Source organism: Neopsephotus bourkii, unplaced genomic scaffold (genome assembly GCF_033783945.1).
Source record: "Neopsephotus bourkii isolate Nb327-2 ecotype Australia unplaced genomic scaffold, CSIRO-AGI_Nbou_v1 NB_1183, whole genome shotgun sequence".
In the NCBI taxonomy this organism is placed as follows: domain Eukaryota; kingdom Metazoa; phylum Chordata; class Aves; order Psittaciformes; family Psittacidae; genus Neopsephotus; species Neopsephotus bourkii.
In genome coordinates, this window is record NW_026901668.1 from 5,236,354 (window position 1) to 5,256,143 (window position 19,790).

At 41.4% G+C, this 19,790-nt stretch overlaps 1 protein-coding gene across 1 annotated transcript; it reads left to right on the plus strand.

Annotated features, from left to right (window-relative positions):
* The first annotated feature begins 2,274 nt into the window (after nucleotides 1–2,274).
* On the plus strand, nucleotides 2,275–15,383 carry LOC133218024 (lysine-specific demethylase 5A-like). Its single transcript, XM_061364049.1, has 7 exons — nucleotides 2,275–3,055; nucleotides 4,884–4,961; nucleotides 6,003–6,125; nucleotides 8,096–8,266; nucleotides 8,736–8,870; nucleotides 14,676–14,781; nucleotides 15,319–15,383. Exons 1-7 carry the CDS (start codon nucleotides 2,891–2,893, stop codon nucleotides 15,381–15,383), a joined length of 843 nt encoding a protein of 280 aa, XP_061220033.1. The 5' UTR covers nucleotides 2,275–2,890.
* The last annotated feature ends 4,407 nt before the right edge of the window (nucleotides 15,384–19,790 follow it).

A 19,790-nucleotide genomic window follows, 5' to 3' on the forward strand; every position in this document is an offset into this window, starting at 1 on the left:
TTTTTTTTTGTCCTTTCTGTATTTTACATATATATGTTAAATCTAGGCCTACTTACAAAACTATGTGGCTCTTACTCAAATCAATTTTCTCAAGAAACAAAGAAAATAGGAGGATAGCCAATTTTCCAGGCAAAGTCCAGGTGAGTGGCTAGTGTTGTCACTGGTTGGCCTACCTGCTCTCAAAGCACATGGGTGTGTTGTATGGGAAGTGATAAATGCTCCCAGATGGCCACAAGGAATAAAGGCTAATGTGGGGTATGCAAGTCCCCATGTGCCCCAGTGTTTCTGAGGCCAACTACCCCCAAACAGGAAGAGGTGGCAGAAAGAAGTGTAAAATTCTGTTTCTAAAAGGCTGTCTCAGAGAACTGGTAAAATGAAAGACATTTGAGAGAGCATTCTTGCTCTGTGAGGAAAACATGCACCCTTCCCAGCAGCGTCTTCCAGGGTACTGCACTAACCAAACACAGCGACACAGAAATGGAGCAACACTGAACAGTCTAGAAGGAAACTGGCAAAAGACCCATTCTCAAACCAAAGCTTTTGCTTGGATTAGGCACTTTCTACCCTGGAGTTTGGTTTGTTTTCCTTCTTCTGGTATTCCTGGCTAAATCACTGCTTATCTCGGAAAGTGGCTATGTTGATTATTCTGCTGTTGGGAATAGAACACATATAAGGAAACACATGTTACATACATGAACACATGCATTTCCTCAAAAGAATCTGGTGCAGCTCAAAGAAGCAAAGAATGGTTTGGGTTGGCAGAGACCTTACAGGTCATCCAGTTCCAACTCCCTTCCATGAGCAGGGACACCTTTCACTAGACCAGGTTGCTCAAAGCCCCATCAAACCTGTTTTTGAACACTGCCATGGATGGGGCAGCCACAGCTTCTCTGGGCAACTTGTGCCAGTGCCTCACCACCCTCACAGTAAAGAACTTCTTCCTTATATCTAACCTGAATCTCCCTTCTGTCAGTTTACAGCCATTTCCCCTTGTCCTATCACTACAGGCCATTGTAAAAATCCCCTCTCCCAGCTTTCCTGTAGTCCCCCTTTATGTATTGAAGGCTGCCCTAAGGTTCCCCCTGAACCTTCTCTTCTGCAGGCTGAACACACACAGGTCTTGGCCTGTCATCAGGAGAGACACACAACCAAATAATAAAATGAAAAAAAGAGAAAAATGGCAGAAGCACACAGAAATACAATGTCTAGGTACAGGTAAGGAAACATGTGCGCTCCACATGCTTTTTTACAGTCATAAAAGCATCAAGCACCCACACCAGGAACCCCCCGCAAAATGTAAGAGTACATTGCAAAAGCACAATAACCCATGGTAAATTCACTCCATGCGAGACCAGTCTGCTCTCACCTAAACCTTTTATGGAAATTACCGGTTTGCACTGGAGCCCTTTGTTTCCCATATGTTAAATGTGGGCGGCACTTCTTCCATCTGGCAGGGAAGCAGTGCAGATAAATGTGTCAGTCTGCCTGGAGCAGATCTTGCAAGCCTCATGGTAACAGGAGGAAGAAATTAAGTTTTTCTCAAGACTGAAATAGTACACCAGGACCAAGGCTGGAATAAAGAGTTAAGAAATAAGTATGGGGTATGGTGAATACTGAAGGCAGGGCGCTGGTTTTAAAGAAAAATACTGCACAATTCTCTTTGGAAGACTGTTGTAATGGATAGGTGAAGGAGGTAGTGAGCAAGTCCCGACTTGTGAGTACTTGAATCCTAGAATGGTTTGGATTGGAAGGGACCTTAATGTTCATCTAGTTCCAATGCCTCCTTTGAAAATAAAACATCCCATATGGGGAGATCAGCAGAGTATACACAATGCAGAGGCTGGGAGCTTGATTGTGGAGAACTTGCACACAACACCAGTTACTGACAGGACTTGGGAGACTTTAATGGAGAAGCAGCAAGAGCGACCGCTGGGCCAGAGATGGGGGAGCTGCCAACAGAAGCTCCTGCTGAGCGGCGTCAGCACCGCTTAAGTGAGATTAAATTCAAAGAGCAGCACCAACAGCTGCCTCGCAGGGGCACAACTGCGGGCCTTCCCCGCAGGCACACAGCAGAGGCCTCCGGTGCTAGCCCTGCGGCCCCGCCACCGCGCTGACGGCTCATTTTCTGCTGAAGTTAAATATAATACTATTTCCTTAAAACGACGTTAAAATACGGCAACAGCTGCCGAGAAGTTAAGACCAAACCACTCCCACACCCCTGAAGTAAAAGCAGGCCACCCCCTCGGCTCGTGGGCATGGCCTGCAGGAGGGGGCGTAGCTCCCGGCCCTCCTCCTGACGTCCGGCTCAGACAATGGGTGAACTGGCTCTTCAGCACCGGAAGTGAATGTCTCAGGTTTCTTCGCACATTCCTCCGCGGCGGAAGGGGAGGTGGCACTGCCCTCGTTCCCCCCTGCCGCGCCGTGGGGTGCGCTGAGGGCCGGTGGGCCGAGCTGTGTGTGTCTTGGGGATGCGGCAGGAGTGCCTCCGGGAGCGGCGCGGCTGGGAGGTGGCCGGATCCTCAGCGCTGGCAGCCGCCTCTCTAGCGGCGTGGCGGAGGGACTACTTTTTGGATCGGAGAGCAACACATCATCTCACTTCCGGGGGAGGGCTCAAAGAAAGACGCGTAATTTCCGGCGGGCTGGAAAGCTACTGAGAGGGGCTCGGTGAGGGGGGAAGCAACCCAAGGGACGGGATCACAACACTCGGAATTGACTGCCTCCACCACCCTTTACCCTTCCCTGCGGCCGTCCCGCCTGGCAGCCGCCGCCGGACGATGCGCCTCTGCCCCCGTCTGAGCCCCGCCGGCCGCCCCTGAGGGCCCCCCGGCCGTTCCTCTTCGCCCTGCCCCGCCGCGGCCCTCGGTGCGCTCCCCGCCCTCCCCCTGCGGCCATGTCGGGGGGCGGCGGGTCGCGCTATGCGGCCGAGTTTGTACCCCCGCCTGAGTGCCCCGTGTTTGAGCCCAGCTGGGAGGAGTTCAGCGACCCGCTCGGCTTCATCGGGCGCATCCGCGGCCTGGCCGAGAAAACCGGCATCTGCAAGATCCGGCCCCCCAAGGTACCGCCTGCCTGGGGAGGGGGCAGGGCCCGGGGTGGCCGCGAGGGGCTGTGTCGGGAGGGCTGAGCGGGCTCCGTGTCTCAGTGTCGGAGTGGTTAAGGCCTAGGAAGCCTTTTCCCCCGCTCCTGGGTGCTCACTTTTGGCTTTGCGTGCCGCTTTCCGTAGACCTTGGTGGCCGTGCCGGCGACGCCGGGGAACTTGTATAATCCTTGATCTCAGGGATGGGTTTTGTAGTGGTTGCGTGTGAGAAGCTGGCAGGGCATGGTGGTGCTTTTCACCCTCTTCTTGCTTTAAAAAACCCCAACAAGCCAACAGACTACTTGTGAAAGCTGTGAAGGCATTGTAGGTGAAATCAGGCGCTTGCTCCGAGATGGGGGGAGAGAGAGGAGGAGGTCTGTTTCCTTTTAATGGATCGTTGTAAACGTAGTCTTTAAACTGCTAATAGAAGTGCAGCCAACCTGTTTGTGCTGGGGAATTATATTTATGCATAGCAGTTCAGAAGATAGAATCTTAATCTCTCTGATGGCTTGATCATTGTTTTATAATGTCCTGTGACCTGGTAAACCATTTAGACCAGAACATCAGGCAATTTGGCAAAAGGTGGTAAGGTTACTTAATAATTAAAGTACAAATGAACTTTAAATATAGCTGTTAAATAAGAGTTGAAAACAGAGAGGAAAAAAAACCTGAAAAGAAGGCATGAAACTGAGAGCAAGTTGGATATGGGGTTTGCCGATTAGATTTCATGATCCTTCTTCTGACCTGCCTGGGTTGCCAGAATCTGTTTAGTTGGTTTAATGACATGGTGAAAACTTGACCTCCAAGGGGCTGCCCTTTCTAAAATAAGCAGAATGGCTTAGGTTGAGAGGCCATAAGGATCTGATCCAGATCCTGCTCATTGAGAATAACTAGAACTTTCCTGGCCGTTGAATGCGTTTGTGTTTTTCCATGTTGCTTGGCTGTTTGCATTGCAGGGTTTTGCAGGATGTGTGCGTCAAGTTGATTTGCAACCTGCAATAAGGACTAAATCAGATGCTTTTTACTAACCTGACTGATTTATTATCCTTTTCCATTATTAGAATCTGTAAATATTTTACGATTGTGCTTGAGGCCTTTTTATGCTGTAGCAGTGCAAATAATAAATACTTAGTGGGGCTTGTCCACCTGGAATGGGTGTCCTTACCCGTTGTTGCCTGCCAGGCAGACAGTCTATTATAACTTTCTAAAAAACTGAATTATACTTGTTTTGATGTTGTAACACAGTTTTGATGGATGGGGCTGGGAGGCACTTGTGATTGAACAGACTGTTGACTGTTGAGAAAGTCATTATTTAAGGCTGCATTTCTAGTGAGGAATTGGACTCCCTACTGGTCTTATCTTTATTGAAATGACTGTAGACAAACATGAAAGAAGTTAGATGTGTAATAATGTGCTTTATTTAGTGTTTGTTGTTGTTGACAGTGAGAATTTTACAATGTGCATGATATATGGAACTCTTTTAAAAGTAAATAAATGACCAACAAGGTACAGGGATCTCTCCTATTTAAACTCAGTATGAGGTAATGCATACTGAAATGCTTTGAACTTTCTTTCCTTTTATATTTTTAATTCTGAGGATCTCTTTCTTTGAACTGAAATACTGTGGGAAGAACATTATTTTAAAAGCACAAGAATGTCATAAAATTGGAAAGTGATATTACCAGTTGTACAGAGAAACTTAATTTTCCTTTGGGAGCTTGTTTGCGCCAACACTGTTTGGGTGTTCTGTTTTGTGCATTTTTGGAGAAGTTTCTGGAAGCAATAAAATGTCTTTCTGTCTCTTGTTTAGGACTGGCAGCCTCCATTTGCATGTGAAGTACAAAGTTTTCGTTTCACTCCACGAATTCAGCGGCTGAATGAACTAGAGGTGAGCTTTTCCACTGTTGATATAATTTTGTGTTTGCACTGGAAACAGTAGGTCTTGTTGCTTGAGATTTGCATCTTGGCAGGTTTCTGGATGGGGGAGTCTTTAGAAAATCATAGACCACATCAGTGTTTATGCTTGGCAGTGGCAGAGTTCATATAAAATAACTCTCCACGGCTTTGGGAAAAGCCTGGTTTTATTTTATTACCCAAAATAACCACAAGAGTTTTTCTTTCAACTGGAAATGTCTAAAATGAATGCCAGCTACCATGTTGTATAGTAAGAACAGCCAGTGTCTAGCCTTCTGAGCTGCACAGGCAGTGGATTTTTTTTCTTAAAATACTTACTGCTCTTCTGAAGCCTCTAGTTACCTTACACTGGCTTAAAAGTGCCTTTTAAGCCTTAAAATTAGCTGATTTTTTTCATAGGCTTATTACAGCTGGTTAATTTTATGACTTAAAAATGTATGGAAGCTTTCTTGAAAGCAGAATGAGTTCCATTCTGTCCTGGCTTTTTCTTTTCTCTACAACATTTCTCAAAGCCTTGCTGTGTTCATACACCAAAATGTCATGTATCATTTGGCTTGTAAATGGGTCTCCTTATGGAAAGTGATTTGAGTACTCCAAAAATACTCGAGGGAGGAGGCCCTTCTGCATCGTTAAGGCATATACAAAAACTGTTTCTAACACTCCCTTTCCCTCCCATGCATATTTTAATAATTGCTTTTGTGTTTCTCTTGGGAATGATGATTTTTCAGAAGTATGCATTTTGGTTTCAAAACAGACTGTTAGGTAGGAGTTTGGTTTGTAAGATCTGAAATGCAGAGAGAAAAGCATAGATAATTTTGTGTTTGTAGAGGTCTTTGGTTTTGTCTGTATTTCTAGCTTTTTTTTACATGACTAAAAAATACTTCACTTCCCAAGTTGCACTCTGAAAATGTAGACACTATAAAAACTTGTCATGTTTTTTTTTTTTCTCAGGACTGCAAGGCACTGTCACACTTGTTTTTGAACATACGTGTTTGTCTTCTTTTATTTATTGTAGGCAATGACAAGAGTGAAGCTGGACTTCTTGGATCAGTTAGCAAAGTTCTGGGAACTCCAAGGATCCAATTTAAAAATTCCTGTGGTGGAGAGAAAAATACTGGATCTCTATGGTCTGAGCAAGGTGAATAAACAATTGTAGGCCTTGGACAGGGACCTTCTTTTTTGTTCAAGCTCAAGAAGCCAAGCAACTAGGAGGGCTTGTTTTACAGCATTAATCTCATGTCCCTTCCAACCCTTGGGATTCTGTGATTCTGTAATGTGGAGATGAGATGAGAGAGTGGGGAAAAAAAAATACAGTGAAGGACAATTACTAAATTATGTGCAGATGTGTGAAGAAGAGTTAAATGAGTTGCCTGTGGTTGGATTCTGTACAGCATGTATTCATTACCTCGTATACAGCTTGAATGTATCTGATGTCAGTTGGCCACTTGTTTTTCAGTTCTCCTTTTCTACATATGGTAGAGCTGCAGGAGTTTAAGGTGGGTTTTGGGAAGGCAGTGGTATACTTGCATGCAGTTGAGCTCCTGACCTAACAATTCTGTAACAAATTGTTGTAATTGCTCCTTCATCTCTTCCACCAGAAGTTTTACACATGCATTTTTGAGAATTTCTTATCTGAACTTCTGGAATAAGTATTTTAATTTCCAAAACAGGCTAGGCTTAAGGATTGCTAGAAGTTGATGCTACTAAAGTATATAGTATAGTGCTTCTAGGTTAGAGTGTCAGTTTCCATTCCTCAAGGTAAGTAAAAAAGATCTGAATTGAATAGATTTTATTTTCAAAGAAAGAAGTCAGTCTTTTGGACAGTCTGGAGTGGTTGATAAAATGTCTTTTGCTTGTCTTGGGTAGATTGCTGGGATATGCAGAATATGATAGTGGTAGCGGTACTGGGAAGTATCTGGGTCACTGTTATGAGCTGGAAAATTTTAGTTGACTGCAGATAATGCTGGTCTAAGCTTATTTAGTTACTTAGTGGCTTCTGTAGCCATTTCGCATCTACAGATAATTTTTAAAACAATTTCTTATGGAGATTTTGAAGATAAGTTGAAATTTAGATTTATAATTTAACTTAAAATGTGTGTTTTTTTTCTAGTACTTTGCTATAAATATGAGGAAAAATAATTATAAGTAATGTTCCTGTTTCATCAAAGTGTAGCTAGCTCTGTTTATAGGAGGAACAAGAAATAACTGATTTATCACTGCCACAATTGTACATTTGAATTTACTTCAGTCTAAGAGTAAACCATGAATTTCACTCCAGTAACAATATGGTTTTGGATTGAGGTTTCCAGCAGTCTGTGAAATGTTAAGCATGAAATTTGGTCCTCCTGTGTAAAGAAATAAAATGCAAAACTGCACTGTTGTAAAAATGCTACCAGTCTTATAATAATATAAATACGATCTGTTTGGATTTTAAGTTACTTCACAATGAAACTGTAAAGGGAATGGAAGCAGTGGAAATGTAGCCAGTGAGGAAGCAACTCATATGCTGGCAAATGGTCTGTCATTTTTCATTTTGTGTTAGTTACATGTTAGCATTGATAGTTCTGTATGTGAATGACTAGACTCAAACCAGTTGAAGTCAGGTGGAAAAACTGGACTGAGTTAATGGGAAAGTGAATTCAGTTTCTCTTCTTTTTACAGTAGTCCCTGAGGGTTTTGTGTGAGCTTCTATAGTTCTGAAGTTCTGAGTTCCAGCACTCCCTTCTGCCTGGGGTCTGTTATAATGGGCTTCCCTTCTGACCAGACTTATGTTTTGCATCAAAGTATAAGTCTGGTGAGAGTTACCTTTCCAGTTTGTTTTTTTTTGATGGTGGGGTTTGTATTCTTTCCATCACATCATAAATCTTAATTGTTGGACTCTGCCTGTCTAGGACACTACACAATTTACATTAGTAGGAAAATCGTCATGGTAGATGTGGTAATTAATGAGTAAATGCTTAGTTATAAAAGTACAAACCCTTCAGGGGAAAAAAGCCCTAAATTCAGAATTTTGTCACTTTTTAATATAACTTACTAACATTTGGTTTAATTGGTTCTTGGTTTATGCAAGGTGGTGAGCAGCTCAACTTTTTTATTTATGTGTTTCAGATTGTTGCCAGCAAAGGAGGCTTTGAAGTAGTCACTAAAGAGAAGAAATGGTCTAAAGTGGCAAGTCGGCTTGGCTACCTCCCAGGAAAAGGCACAGGGTCATTACTCAAGTCTCATTATGAAAGAATCTTATACCCCTATGAGCTCTTCCAGTCTGGGGTCAGCCTCATGGTGAGATGCTTCTCTGTCACAGTATGATGTGGGGACCCAAACTGCACATAGAATGTTACTTGTTATTGCATAAGAAACTAGGACATAGGGTCTATGCTTTTAGAAGCTTTGGCTGTGTAAACAAACACAGGACCATGCTCATATTTACCTGTGACAAATAGTCATACAAGTTGTAACGTGACATTGTGTAGTTATTTTGTGGTAGCCATTTCTTTATAGAGCCCTATTGGGAAGAAGGACAAGGCAAAAGATACGATTAGTTGTAAAGATGTCTTTCAGTAAGCTGGCAGTTGAGATACAGTGTCCCTATTTGAAGCTGTGTGGTTTAATCAGCCTATTGTCCAAACGTCGTGTGTAATGCTGTGTGATTTCTCCCTTCGTGTTTCTTAGCAAACAGAATGATTCAAACCATGGAAGGATTAGCACTGCCTGGTAGATCAACCCAGTGTCTTGTGCTCTGATCCTCTAGGGCATCCAGAAGCCAAACTTGGATATTAAGGAAAAAGTGGAGGCTGAGGACCTCAGCTCAGATGCCCAGGCTTCCCCAAAGCAGGCTTCAAGAATGAACGTTGTGCTGAAGAGAACCAGGCGTGTCAAATCCCAGGTACCCCTGCTACAGGGGATGCTAACTCCTTCCACCAGTGCAGCAGCATTGGCAGTGGGAGTCTGCTCAAAAGCACCACCAGGAAGCAGTCTTCATTTAAATAGAATGCAGAGAAGAAAATCTCTGAGGCCTGGGTTGCTTATGGTAGATGCATTGTTTACCTGAAAACTCTTAAAAGCTGCTTTTTGTTTATTGACACCTGGGCTAGGTACCTTGGTAGTGAATATATCTGTGGAAACTATAAACAGATAAAAAACCTTTGTGAGATAATGTTGAAGCTTCTGTTTGTGCAAAGTTTGAGAAGCTTTTTACAAATTTTTCAAATATGCCCTCTGGTTAAATGAGTGGAAATATGTATATAGGTAAGTTAATTGTGGAAATTGCTGTTGAGACTGATTATCTCAAGCTGGATACAGGGTTTTTCTGAGGAAATGAAACAAATGTGTGGGGAGATGATCAGTGATGGCTGAAACTGTATAGGATTTCCCCAGGTTTTCTCCTGAAGAGCAATTTCTTCTCTTCTGGATTAGTGATGTTATAGGGACTTCTGGTATTCTACTAGGAAATCCTGGGAATATCCCCCAGTAAGTCTCAATTCAAACTGAATCACCACCACTTTTAATCTGTATCTTTAGAGATTATCTTGGAGGCTTGTCCTGATGGCACCATTGCTTCTATTGCAGTATTTAAAGCAGGCCTTCACCCTCTGGGAAAGATATCTATTGCCTGCTGCATCTTAAGGCTCTTTACATTGAGGTCTAGTGGCTCCCTGCTTGGCCCATCAGGAGAACATGTACAAAAGCTGAATTTATATGCAACAAATCTACTACTTGCCTCATGCCACTCCAGACTTACTTTTAAGAACCTGTTGTGGCTTAGGTGCAGCTGGTAATTCAGCACCATGAAGCTGTTTGCTCAGTCCCTTACCCTCTGTAAGAAGGATGGGGAGGAGAATCACAGAATGTAAACCCCATGGGTTGAAATAAGAACAGTCCAGTAACTAAATGTAATACTAATATTAATAAGGGAAATAACAAGGGGAGAGGAAAAAATAAAGCTAAAAGGGGAAAAGAAAAACCCAGTAAACAGAAGTGATGCACAGTAAAATTGCTCACCACCCACCAACCAATGCCCAGCCTGACCCAAGCAGTGACCTGGGCCTTCCTGGTGACTCCCCCTAGTTTATATACTGGGCGTGATGTGCTGTGGTATGGAATATCCCTTTGGGTTGTTTGGGGCCAGTGTCCTGTCTCTGCCTCCTTGCAGCTTCTTGTGCCCCTCCCCACTGGCAGAGCATGAGACTGAAAAGTCCTTGATCAGGGTAAGCACTACTTAGCAACAGCTAAAACATTGGTGTTATCATCATTGTTCTCAGACTAAAGCCAAAGCACAGCACTGCTACTAGGAAGGAGAAAAATGATTCTTACAGCTGAACCCAGGACAGCGCCACAAAGTTTTTCCAAATGCTCTTAAAATGTTTATTTGTTTGTTTGTTTCAAATGCATAATTCTTGTCACTGAGATATTTGAGTATGCCTTATAAACATTCATCTTTTTCTCTGATGTGATCATTTAGACAAAATTACATTTTTAGTTTCATCTTACTGAAACTGAATTTGTATTTACTGTAGCCATATAACAATGCACCACACAAGCAGTCACAGGCTGTGATCTTAGAAGATCTCTTGAATAATACATTGTTAGTGAGCTATCCAGAGAACCTGAGAACACTGCAGGAACGGCAGCAGTCATTTGTTATGAGGAATTATGTTTTGGATTTGAGTGAATCTTGTGTGAAAATGCCAGTATGACCTTTTTCTCATCAGTGGTATAAAAATGTCACTACGTTGTTAAGATCCTGTGGGATCTTTTCTCCTGCTGATTTCAGTAAAATGACAATACTTTTTATTTCTCCTTGTTGGAAAAATTCTGTGGTGATCCTGGTATAATATAGCTGCTTCATTTCATTTAAAGGGGCTGCATTTCAGAAATGAGGGGATTTTACTTGGCTCATCTGGAAAAAGTAGAAATGCATGTATGTATTGAAATGCCTTTTATTAGGTCTATAGCTGTGGCATCATTTAAGCATTACACTTATTAAAATGGCTGAAACAAGTTCTTTAATACAGAAAAAACTCAATCTACTTGCCTAGCCAGCAAAAGTATATTTTGGCTATGTTGGAAGCTATGTATAACTCTATTAAGTCAACTCTGGAACAGATTTGTCTGCAGTAGCCCCAAATGGTTGAAGTTTAAGTATCTCGGGAGCTCTGAGAAACTATTCCAGATTTCAGTGCACTTCTTTATTGTGGACACGACTGTTTATTGTTTGAAGTGCATACTGGACCAGACTAGTCTGCAGAGAACAGTAATGTAAACACCTGCTAAATAAATGTCGTTCTGCTCTAGCTGAAACACCTGGAAGGTTTATATGTAGAGTGCTGAGTAGTCTAGTGCTGGGGTAGTAGTGAGCATGGATAACTACACCAGCCTCTGCATCTTGGTAGATTTTATTTCCCCAAATACCAGAAGTACTTTTCCCAAAACACTCTTACTTAGCAAGTGTGACGAAGGAGAACGCATGAAGATAATTATCTGAAATTACTGAAATAGACAAAGATCCTCAGCAGCAGAAGGGGCTGGTAGACTTTTGAAAAGCAATTTTTTTGGTTTCTAGAGAAAGTGAAAAATGAAGGAAAATAGGGAATGAGAATTCTCATCTGAAATTTGGCTTAGGAATCTTTGGATCCTGCAATCAAATGTCAGTTGTATTGTCTGAATAGGAAGAGGATAATTTGCTGATGAGAGATTCTGCGCAAAAATAAACAATGTTTTATTTTCTTTCCCTTTTCTCTGAAGAAAGCTAGCACAAATAAAAAATTGAGAGGGGCAACTAAATTACTAAAGGCTGGTAAAGAAAAGGACAACAAAAAGTAGGATGAATTGAGATTAGGAAAACAGAATATCCTTAAGGAAAGGTTAAATTTGAGTGAATGTGTGTTAGAAAAAACTAGTATGTCTTCATAGATGATCTGTTAGGGCGTATTTTTAACTGGCAAGGGGTTTGTCTAATGAGGTTACGTCATGATCATTTCTGGTAGAGAAATGCAGTACCAGAATAAGACGACAATGAAATGCTGTCTTTTCAAAGGATATTAACATCCAGAGAATTTTCTGAAAAATAAAACCTAATTCTGAGTAGCATATCTACTTTCTGGTTTTGGTTACAAATTTGGTTGAGTGCAGAATAACAGAATTAATAAAATAAAGTTCAATTTATTTCTTTTAAATATGAAAGATTGACTTACATGAAACAAAAGAACTCTGGGACATGCTGATAAATGTTCCAAACATGTAAATATTTTGAATCTTGGTTGTAAGTATTCAGGTTTTGCACAATGGGGATGGAGAGGTGGGGATGCAAGTGTTTCAAAGTTGATGAAGGTAGGACAATAGAAAAAGTATGTGAATGCAGTTTAACTGGATCATGTTATATAGGGTTCACCCATATGGAAAAACCTTTGGGTTGTACTTTCTCTTGCAAAGGTAAAAGAGACAAAAATAACTGCATCCTTTAGGACAAAGAGGAGCCAAGAATAGAATCACAGTTTAATAAACTTCATTTTGCACATATGGAAAAATAGAGTGAAAAAGTGTGATGAAGTTTTTTGTTAGCAATGAGAAAATGACAAGGAATGCAAGATTTCTGCTTCTGTGTGCTCACAGGTTTTTGAGTTTTGTAGTTCTGTACAGTCTTAAAGGGCACCACAGAAAGTCTACTCGTTAAGGCTTCTGAATGCTTTTGGTATCCACACCCTAAATTACCAATTCACAAGGTTCATAGGAATCTGATTTAAAAAAAATAAATCCATTTTCATGTGAAACCTGTTCTCTTTGAAAACTGTATCTCTTTCTACCTAAGCATGAATAGATTGTATCCACTTAAGTGAAATTCAACCAAGTCTGGACAGGGCAGTTAGGAAAATGTATTTAGGTACTGCATTTTTAGTCAAAGCTGTAAAACTAAAGAGGGGTTATTGCATGTTAATAATTTATGCTTAGCAAATTTGATAATAAAATTATTTTTCAGGTGTCATTGAGAAAATTGTTTTAGGTCACAATAGCAGGAGAGAAATTGTGGAAATTGTTAATGATTGTTGTTGAAATGATGGAAAATCGTACTGTGCAGAGAAATGTAATATGGGTTGATTCTGTCAGGTTCTATTAGTTGAGAGAATGGATAAGCTGTTAATGAATTTCAAATGGGAACTGAGGGACTGTGAAGTCTCCAGGTGGTAGGCTTTCTTGTAAAGCAAAAATGCCATTTTTTTCCTTATGGCTTATTAGTCAAAAAGGGAGGAATTTGTGAGAAAAAACTGCCACTTAGTGTGCCATTTCAGAGTGGGCTTACGAAGTTGGTAACATACGTAGCTAAAGTGAAAATAATAGCAGTATAGAATTCATAAATGTTCAAAATTAGAATACAGGCAATAATGAGTTTGGAAAGATGCCACTTAGCATACTGCATACACCCTTCAGTGGGAACAAGGGCTCTAAATATCGCTGAAAATTCCTTAGAATAATGATGTCTAGGAAACGGTATCTCTTTCAATATGTTAAAGAAGCAGGAAAACCAGCTGATTTAGGCTGAATAAATGGGAAGCATCTTACTTCTTTTAGCATTATTGCAAATGCATTTGATGTTATTTTAAACCCTTTTTTTTTTTTAAGAGTTTTTTTATTAATTAAAAACACTGGAAGCATGTCACCCCAAGGGAGCTTGTTTCATGACTGGTATCTCAGGCCATATTTTGGTGGAAAATAACGAAGCATCACTGGGAAATTACTTGAAGAATAACCTCCTTAGAATTAGATACTAGCTTTGAAAATGGATAGATTTCCTGAGATCTTTTAAGATTGTGAATGATGACAGTTTAGTAGCTTTTGGGGGCTGGACTAGATGATCTCCAGAGGTCTCTTCCAACCCTAACAATTCTGTACTTCTATACCAGGTTAGAAAGGGTTTTCAGAGTATAAGGAGGCAGCATAAATAAAAACGCCAAGGTGATTGCATTGCAGATGACAACAGAACACGTAGGTTCTTTTTGTTGTTAGGTTAGTGGCAGTGATGTGCAAAATCAAAGTAGGTCAGCAATGGGAAACAGGAAGAAGTTCAGTTAACAGAACACTTGAGGAGACAATACTGGCAGGGCCCTGGAGTTGTCACATTGGTCTTTTCACGTCTGGTTTTGAGGTTTCAAGAGCAGCATGGGTAGCTGCGGTCCCAGAGTTGTACTTATAACATTTCATCATAAATAAACCCAAGAGTATCCTAGCTTAAGGAGGTAGGTTGGAACTCATTAGTGTCATGTGTTCACACAAGCAGTTAAAGAAATCTTGTTGAAACAGTGTATGTGTTAATATCCAAGTGTTAATAGCCAAGCACTTGACTGAATCATGGTGATTTCAAAAAATACTGCTGTGGCATTCTTACTTATTTTCTGCTAAATGTCAAACCTAGTTCTCTATTTGCTACGTAGGTGACTTCCTGTAGTTTAATGCGAATGGAAAATAATTTGAAATGCTGAGATAAAAATGCTGTATTTTATTCCATTTGCATTTGTTCATTTGCTTGAACAAATTTGCTGTTCACCTTGCATGAGTAGCAAATCTTGTCTTCATGCCTCTGTTTCCTGTCTTTTGATGGGCAGATGTTGTGGGAGAGTGGAATATAAAGGAAATAGGGAGACGCAGAGGGGAGAGATGTTGATGGTTTGTGCTGATGTGGCCTTGTTTTTACTTTTAGGCAGAGACAGGAGAAATGAGTAGAAATACTGAACTGAAAAAGCTGCAGATCTTTGGAGCTGGACCTAAGATGATGGGACTGGCACTGGGAGCAAAGGATAAAGAGGGTAATTAAGTTTTGGGCTCATCCCTTTGTAAAGTCATGAAGCTGTTAAACCTTTCTGAATGTCTCTATAGACAATGTTAAGAAGTAAGCAAATAATTAGAAAAAGAAATCTAAGTATTGTAGGGTTTCATTCATGAGAGATTTACAGGGTGCTTCCTGTAACTTGGCATAGTTTCAGCTCTTTATGTATTGCATAGTAACAATAACAATTAAGCAGCTGTTGCATGAACTGAATGACTGGAAGGGAAAACAGGATTTGACAGTATTGAAGCTGATCCTGCCAACAAAGTGCACAAATTGAGTGTAATTCACTTTGTTTTGTGACGCATTTGGGATGATCTGTGAGGATAAGCAAAATGTGTTTTCCTAATCCTTGTTGATTTTAGATTGGCCAGGTACGACAAGGCAGTATTGCTTTCTTTGGACTGTCAGGTAGTTTCTGATATGAAAGGCATGGTACCAGGCTGGGTGTGTGTGTTGGTTTTGCAAGTGTATCCTGATGTGATACTAATACAATTTAACTTTATTTTGCTTTAAGATGAGGTGACACGGAGACGCAAAGGAACCAGATCAGAAGCATTTGTGCACAAAAATATGGCTTGAAGGTTTAGGGAAGAAGCTTCTAGGGAAGAAGCTTTAAGAAAGTCTAGATATCTAGGCTTAGGAAGAAGGTCTAGATATCTCTGTTTAGGGTTTGGCATCCTTTAGCAGTGCTTTGAGCCAAAAGGATTCAATCCTTCAATAAGATGAACATGTACTAAACCTAACAGTGTTCTATCAAATAGTCTCCTTCAGGCAAAAGCACTTGGCTTTTACTCTATCTAAATGTCTGAGAAAAAAGGAAAATAAGTGCTACATAAGTATCTCTTCAAAAGTTTGTATCTGATGGGGTATATGTATAGATATGTTGGCAGATTCAACAGTGTTTTGAACAGATGTGGAGGAGGCTGAAAATATTTTCACTTCTCTACTGATTTAAATTTCTTTCAGTCACAGCATATTCACAGTTAAAGTATTGAAAATTGAAGATTCAGGAGCACCAGAAGTGATTGGAGTCAATGAGTAAGTTCAGAGGTGAGTCTCCCTCTTTTATGATGTTGTCAGTTATCTTACATGTTGATGTGCTGGTACTGCACTGTACACCCAGAACTCTCTGGTAGAGCCTCATGCACGTACAGTTTTCCCCACTTTCTAAATTCATATGGTACTTGGTCCTCTACCTCAAGCCATCAGGTGGCAATGCTGTTTTGTATCTTGTACCCTCTATTCAACACAGGGTTCAGTTAGCCTGCTGTACTCCTGAACTCATGTAAGTCCTCAGAAGGAATTGGGGGGGGAAGGGGAAACCTGTTGGGGAAGAGTTTGGCAGGCAGTAGTGTGAAACTTGTTTAGGGAAGCAGCAAGAAATTCTTTATCTAAGGAAAGTGTTTTAAAAAGCATGTAATTTCTTCATGCTCAAAGGTGGATGAAGTGGATTTCTTTATCTGCTTTCAGATTGTCATTGTGTGATCTTGCTGGTTCAGAAGGATGTACCAAGACCCGTAATGAAGGGGATAGATTGAAAGAGAGTAGAAATATAAACACCTCCCTCCTGATTCTAGGCAAGTGTATTAACTCACTCAAGAACTGTCAACAGTCAAAGTAAGTCCTCTTACGAATTGCGGACTAGTTGTGGATTTTAAATATTGCCTAGAACATTTTAAAGCTATTGTTTAAAATAGACAATGCTCTCACTAAGGTTTTGGTAGAAAAGATATGTAGACTCATAAAGTCTATATTGTAAAGTTGTGTTGATCTAGGAAAGCTATTGTTAAACTTGCTTTGTTTTGTTCCTTATATCATTCAAATTCTGACATCCTTTAGATATGCTGTTATGGATTTTATCAAATTAAGTTGCTTCTGAGCTTGGCTTATGCAACAAACTTTGCAAAAGAGTTTTTTAAACTTGTGTTAGAGTCAGATTTCCAGCCTTCTATTATTCCTTAGAGCTGACTCTTATTTTCTATGTGCTTCTATTGGCAGCTGCTTGCAAGCAGTTAGTCTATTTAGAATGGGGTTTTTTGATCTTAACTTTGAATGTTAATAATATAGAAGAAATACTCTAAAGCATGATCTCTTAAAATGTTAATATGTGCCCCTTTGCAAGCTGGATTGGAAGCAGTAACTTTCTTAAAGGAGTTTTGTTTCAGTCCTGTAGCAAAGCTACTTATGAGCTGTAAATGTATTCTGGCAGGAGTGTCTCATTGCAATCATATTTTATATTACTCCTAGTCAGGCTTTACTACTTTGCTGAAAACTTGTAATTCCTACAGAATGTCTAGGCTAACAAGACACTTGATGTATTGGGAAGAAACTCTAGGAACAGTTTGCCATTTTAACACCTTGCTCTAGAGCACTTGTAAGCAGTGCAGGTCATACATCTATACGCATGGACTGAGGAACAGAAGCTCGAACGTGGAATTGTTGTGTCAAGGCTATTTGAAGGTTTTATTGCTCAGATTCCATTCTCTGAAAACTTTCTGTCAACTATTTCCCTAGCAAAAGTGTCATTTTCCTTGCCCAATTTCTGTGGGCAAAAAAATACAGTAACAAAACTATTGGAAGGCAACGGGGAAGGAGGCTACACAACCGCTCTGGGCACCCTCCCAGTGCTCAGTCACCCTCTCAGTAAGTGAGAACTTCCGCAAGTTCAGGTGGACCTTCCTGCCTTTGAGTTTGTGTCTGTCGCTTCTTCTTAAGAGTAAAACATTAAAGATAGGGCAGCAGAACAAGAAAACCCCAAATGGAAAGCATGTATGTCCTACCAGGAGCAAATGCTGCTGAGATTACAGAACTTATCTGAAAGTGTGCATACCTGTTCAAACACGCTGGGGAATATGAAAATTAAGTTTCTAGCAAATGCAGGCACGTAATTTCCTCCCACATTCTTGATGATGGAATCTGTCAGGTACAGGAAGGGCAGTTTCTGTGATGGAGGAGCCTGGAGCAAGGAGAAGAAACTGACATGGGGCTTCCATTGCGAGACATGCTGCTGTCGCAGAGCTTTTGGTGGGATGAGTCCCAAACCCTCTCCTACTACGAGCAGGGAGGGAGGGAGGGAGGGCTCTTGCCCTCCTGGGAGTCCCCTGCCCACTTTGCTGTCTCTCCTTGTCCCTTCTACATTCCTCCTCCTGTAACCCCTGCACCTCGTGCTGCCTGTCTCCTGTGCTCCTCAGCACTCCATCTCCCCTGTGCCCTTCCTGCTAGCCCCTGAGGCCGCCCATGCCTGCTGCCCCAGCTGGTCCCTCCAGCAGTACAGGTACGAGTAGTAGCCAGTGGCATTTAAAAACCTTGGTGATTTGTGCTTCAATCAGATACACAACGTCCTTGGCGAAGCACGCGTTCTCCTCGGCCAGTATGGTCAGGGCATGGATCCGCTCAGCTCTTTCCTTTTCCCTTTTCCTTTCATTCAGTATTTCAGTCTATTTCATTAGAACAACTCAGTTTATTTTTTTTTACAGAAAAAATCAAACTGGAACAAAGAAGAAGAAAGCAGAGCAACAACAACAAACAGCACCCCACATACACACCCCCCCCAGTTGGTTTAAACACTCTTGTCATGGTCAACTTCATGGACTTTCCACAGCTCCCCCAGGGTTCTCAGCACAACTTCTGGCCTGTGGGAAATTCTGCCGAGCTTGGTCTTCAGGCCCAGGTTGATCAGACGCAGAAGAAACCTGCAGAAATCAGCATTTAAGGATTGTTTGGGTAAGAATGCCATTAGAAACTTGTTTTTTTAAATCATGAACTTGTACCAGTTTCCCAATGATTTTATACATGGCAAACTCCTTCCCAGAGTGAACCATGCCAGTTTGGTATTGCAAGGTCCACGAAGGACTGCATAAGCCTCCTTCCACAGGAGGCTGCTTAGGGCTGTCTGACATACCTTCCTTACTTTAGGAGATGACCAAGTGGGAGATAAACTCCCACATCTCCTCTTTAGTGAGCTCCTCGCCTGCAAACATGGTGGTTGTTCTGGACTCAGACTCTGGGTTTCTGATTTCTCTGTTCTCATCACTTTTCTTTCAGGCTCAGATGTTGTGCTTTTGTGTTCCTGCAAAATCAGTAATACAAGGTCAGTGCCGCAAAATACATCACCCAGGCACATGTTCTCATCACAGCATCAGTTTTTCTACATATTCCACATGCTCAGGGCAACTAAACTGCCGAGCATCTGATCTCATTTCCGTATTTCTACACTTTAGATGTGCTTTGTTTTGGTATAATTCGCTATCAAACATAGGGAGGCTTTCACTTATGACTGTAAGAGAGCACAGCTTAACCCCCGTCTTCTGATGGTGGCATCAAACCAGCCTGAGCTAATGAGGAAACTGATCTTACTTCCAACAGTTGGGCTTCCTTCTTCTCTAAGAGCAAATATATTTGAGTTAGCCTGGCTTGCGGTGAGCGACAAGAAGAGATGGAAGACGAGGATCATGGGCAGGCAGCATTTTGGAGAGAAGTGAAAAACAGAACCCCAAGAACTTTGTCATTATTCCACAATCTGGAAGAGAGTTTTGAAACCTAAAACCCAACCTATCCAATAGTCTCAGCTCAGGAAATCCTCTTGCCCATGTACAGAGGTCACATACTTTGTTATTAACACGCTAAATTGTCAGACAGCAGCAGACAGGCAATGACATCTACACGTATCAGCATCTGCTCACGCAGCAGGCACACAAACTTACTGATTTCTTTGGGAACTTGCGTTTTGCAAGGATACTGGAGAAGTCCAGGTTTGCCGGCAGGGGGTTAATTGGCCACGCTGGATCTAATACATTGACCTTGATGTCCAGAGCAAGCAGTGTCTTTGAAGGAAAAAGACCATTCCAGGTAGAGCGTAATCGAAATAAAGACTTCTTAGTCTTTGCATCCACCTAAAACAATCAGACAATTGTAGGGCTTGTTAAGGGAATAGAAAACAACTTCTTGATGTTTTCTGTCCAACTAAAGATTTCATCTATTTCCTGT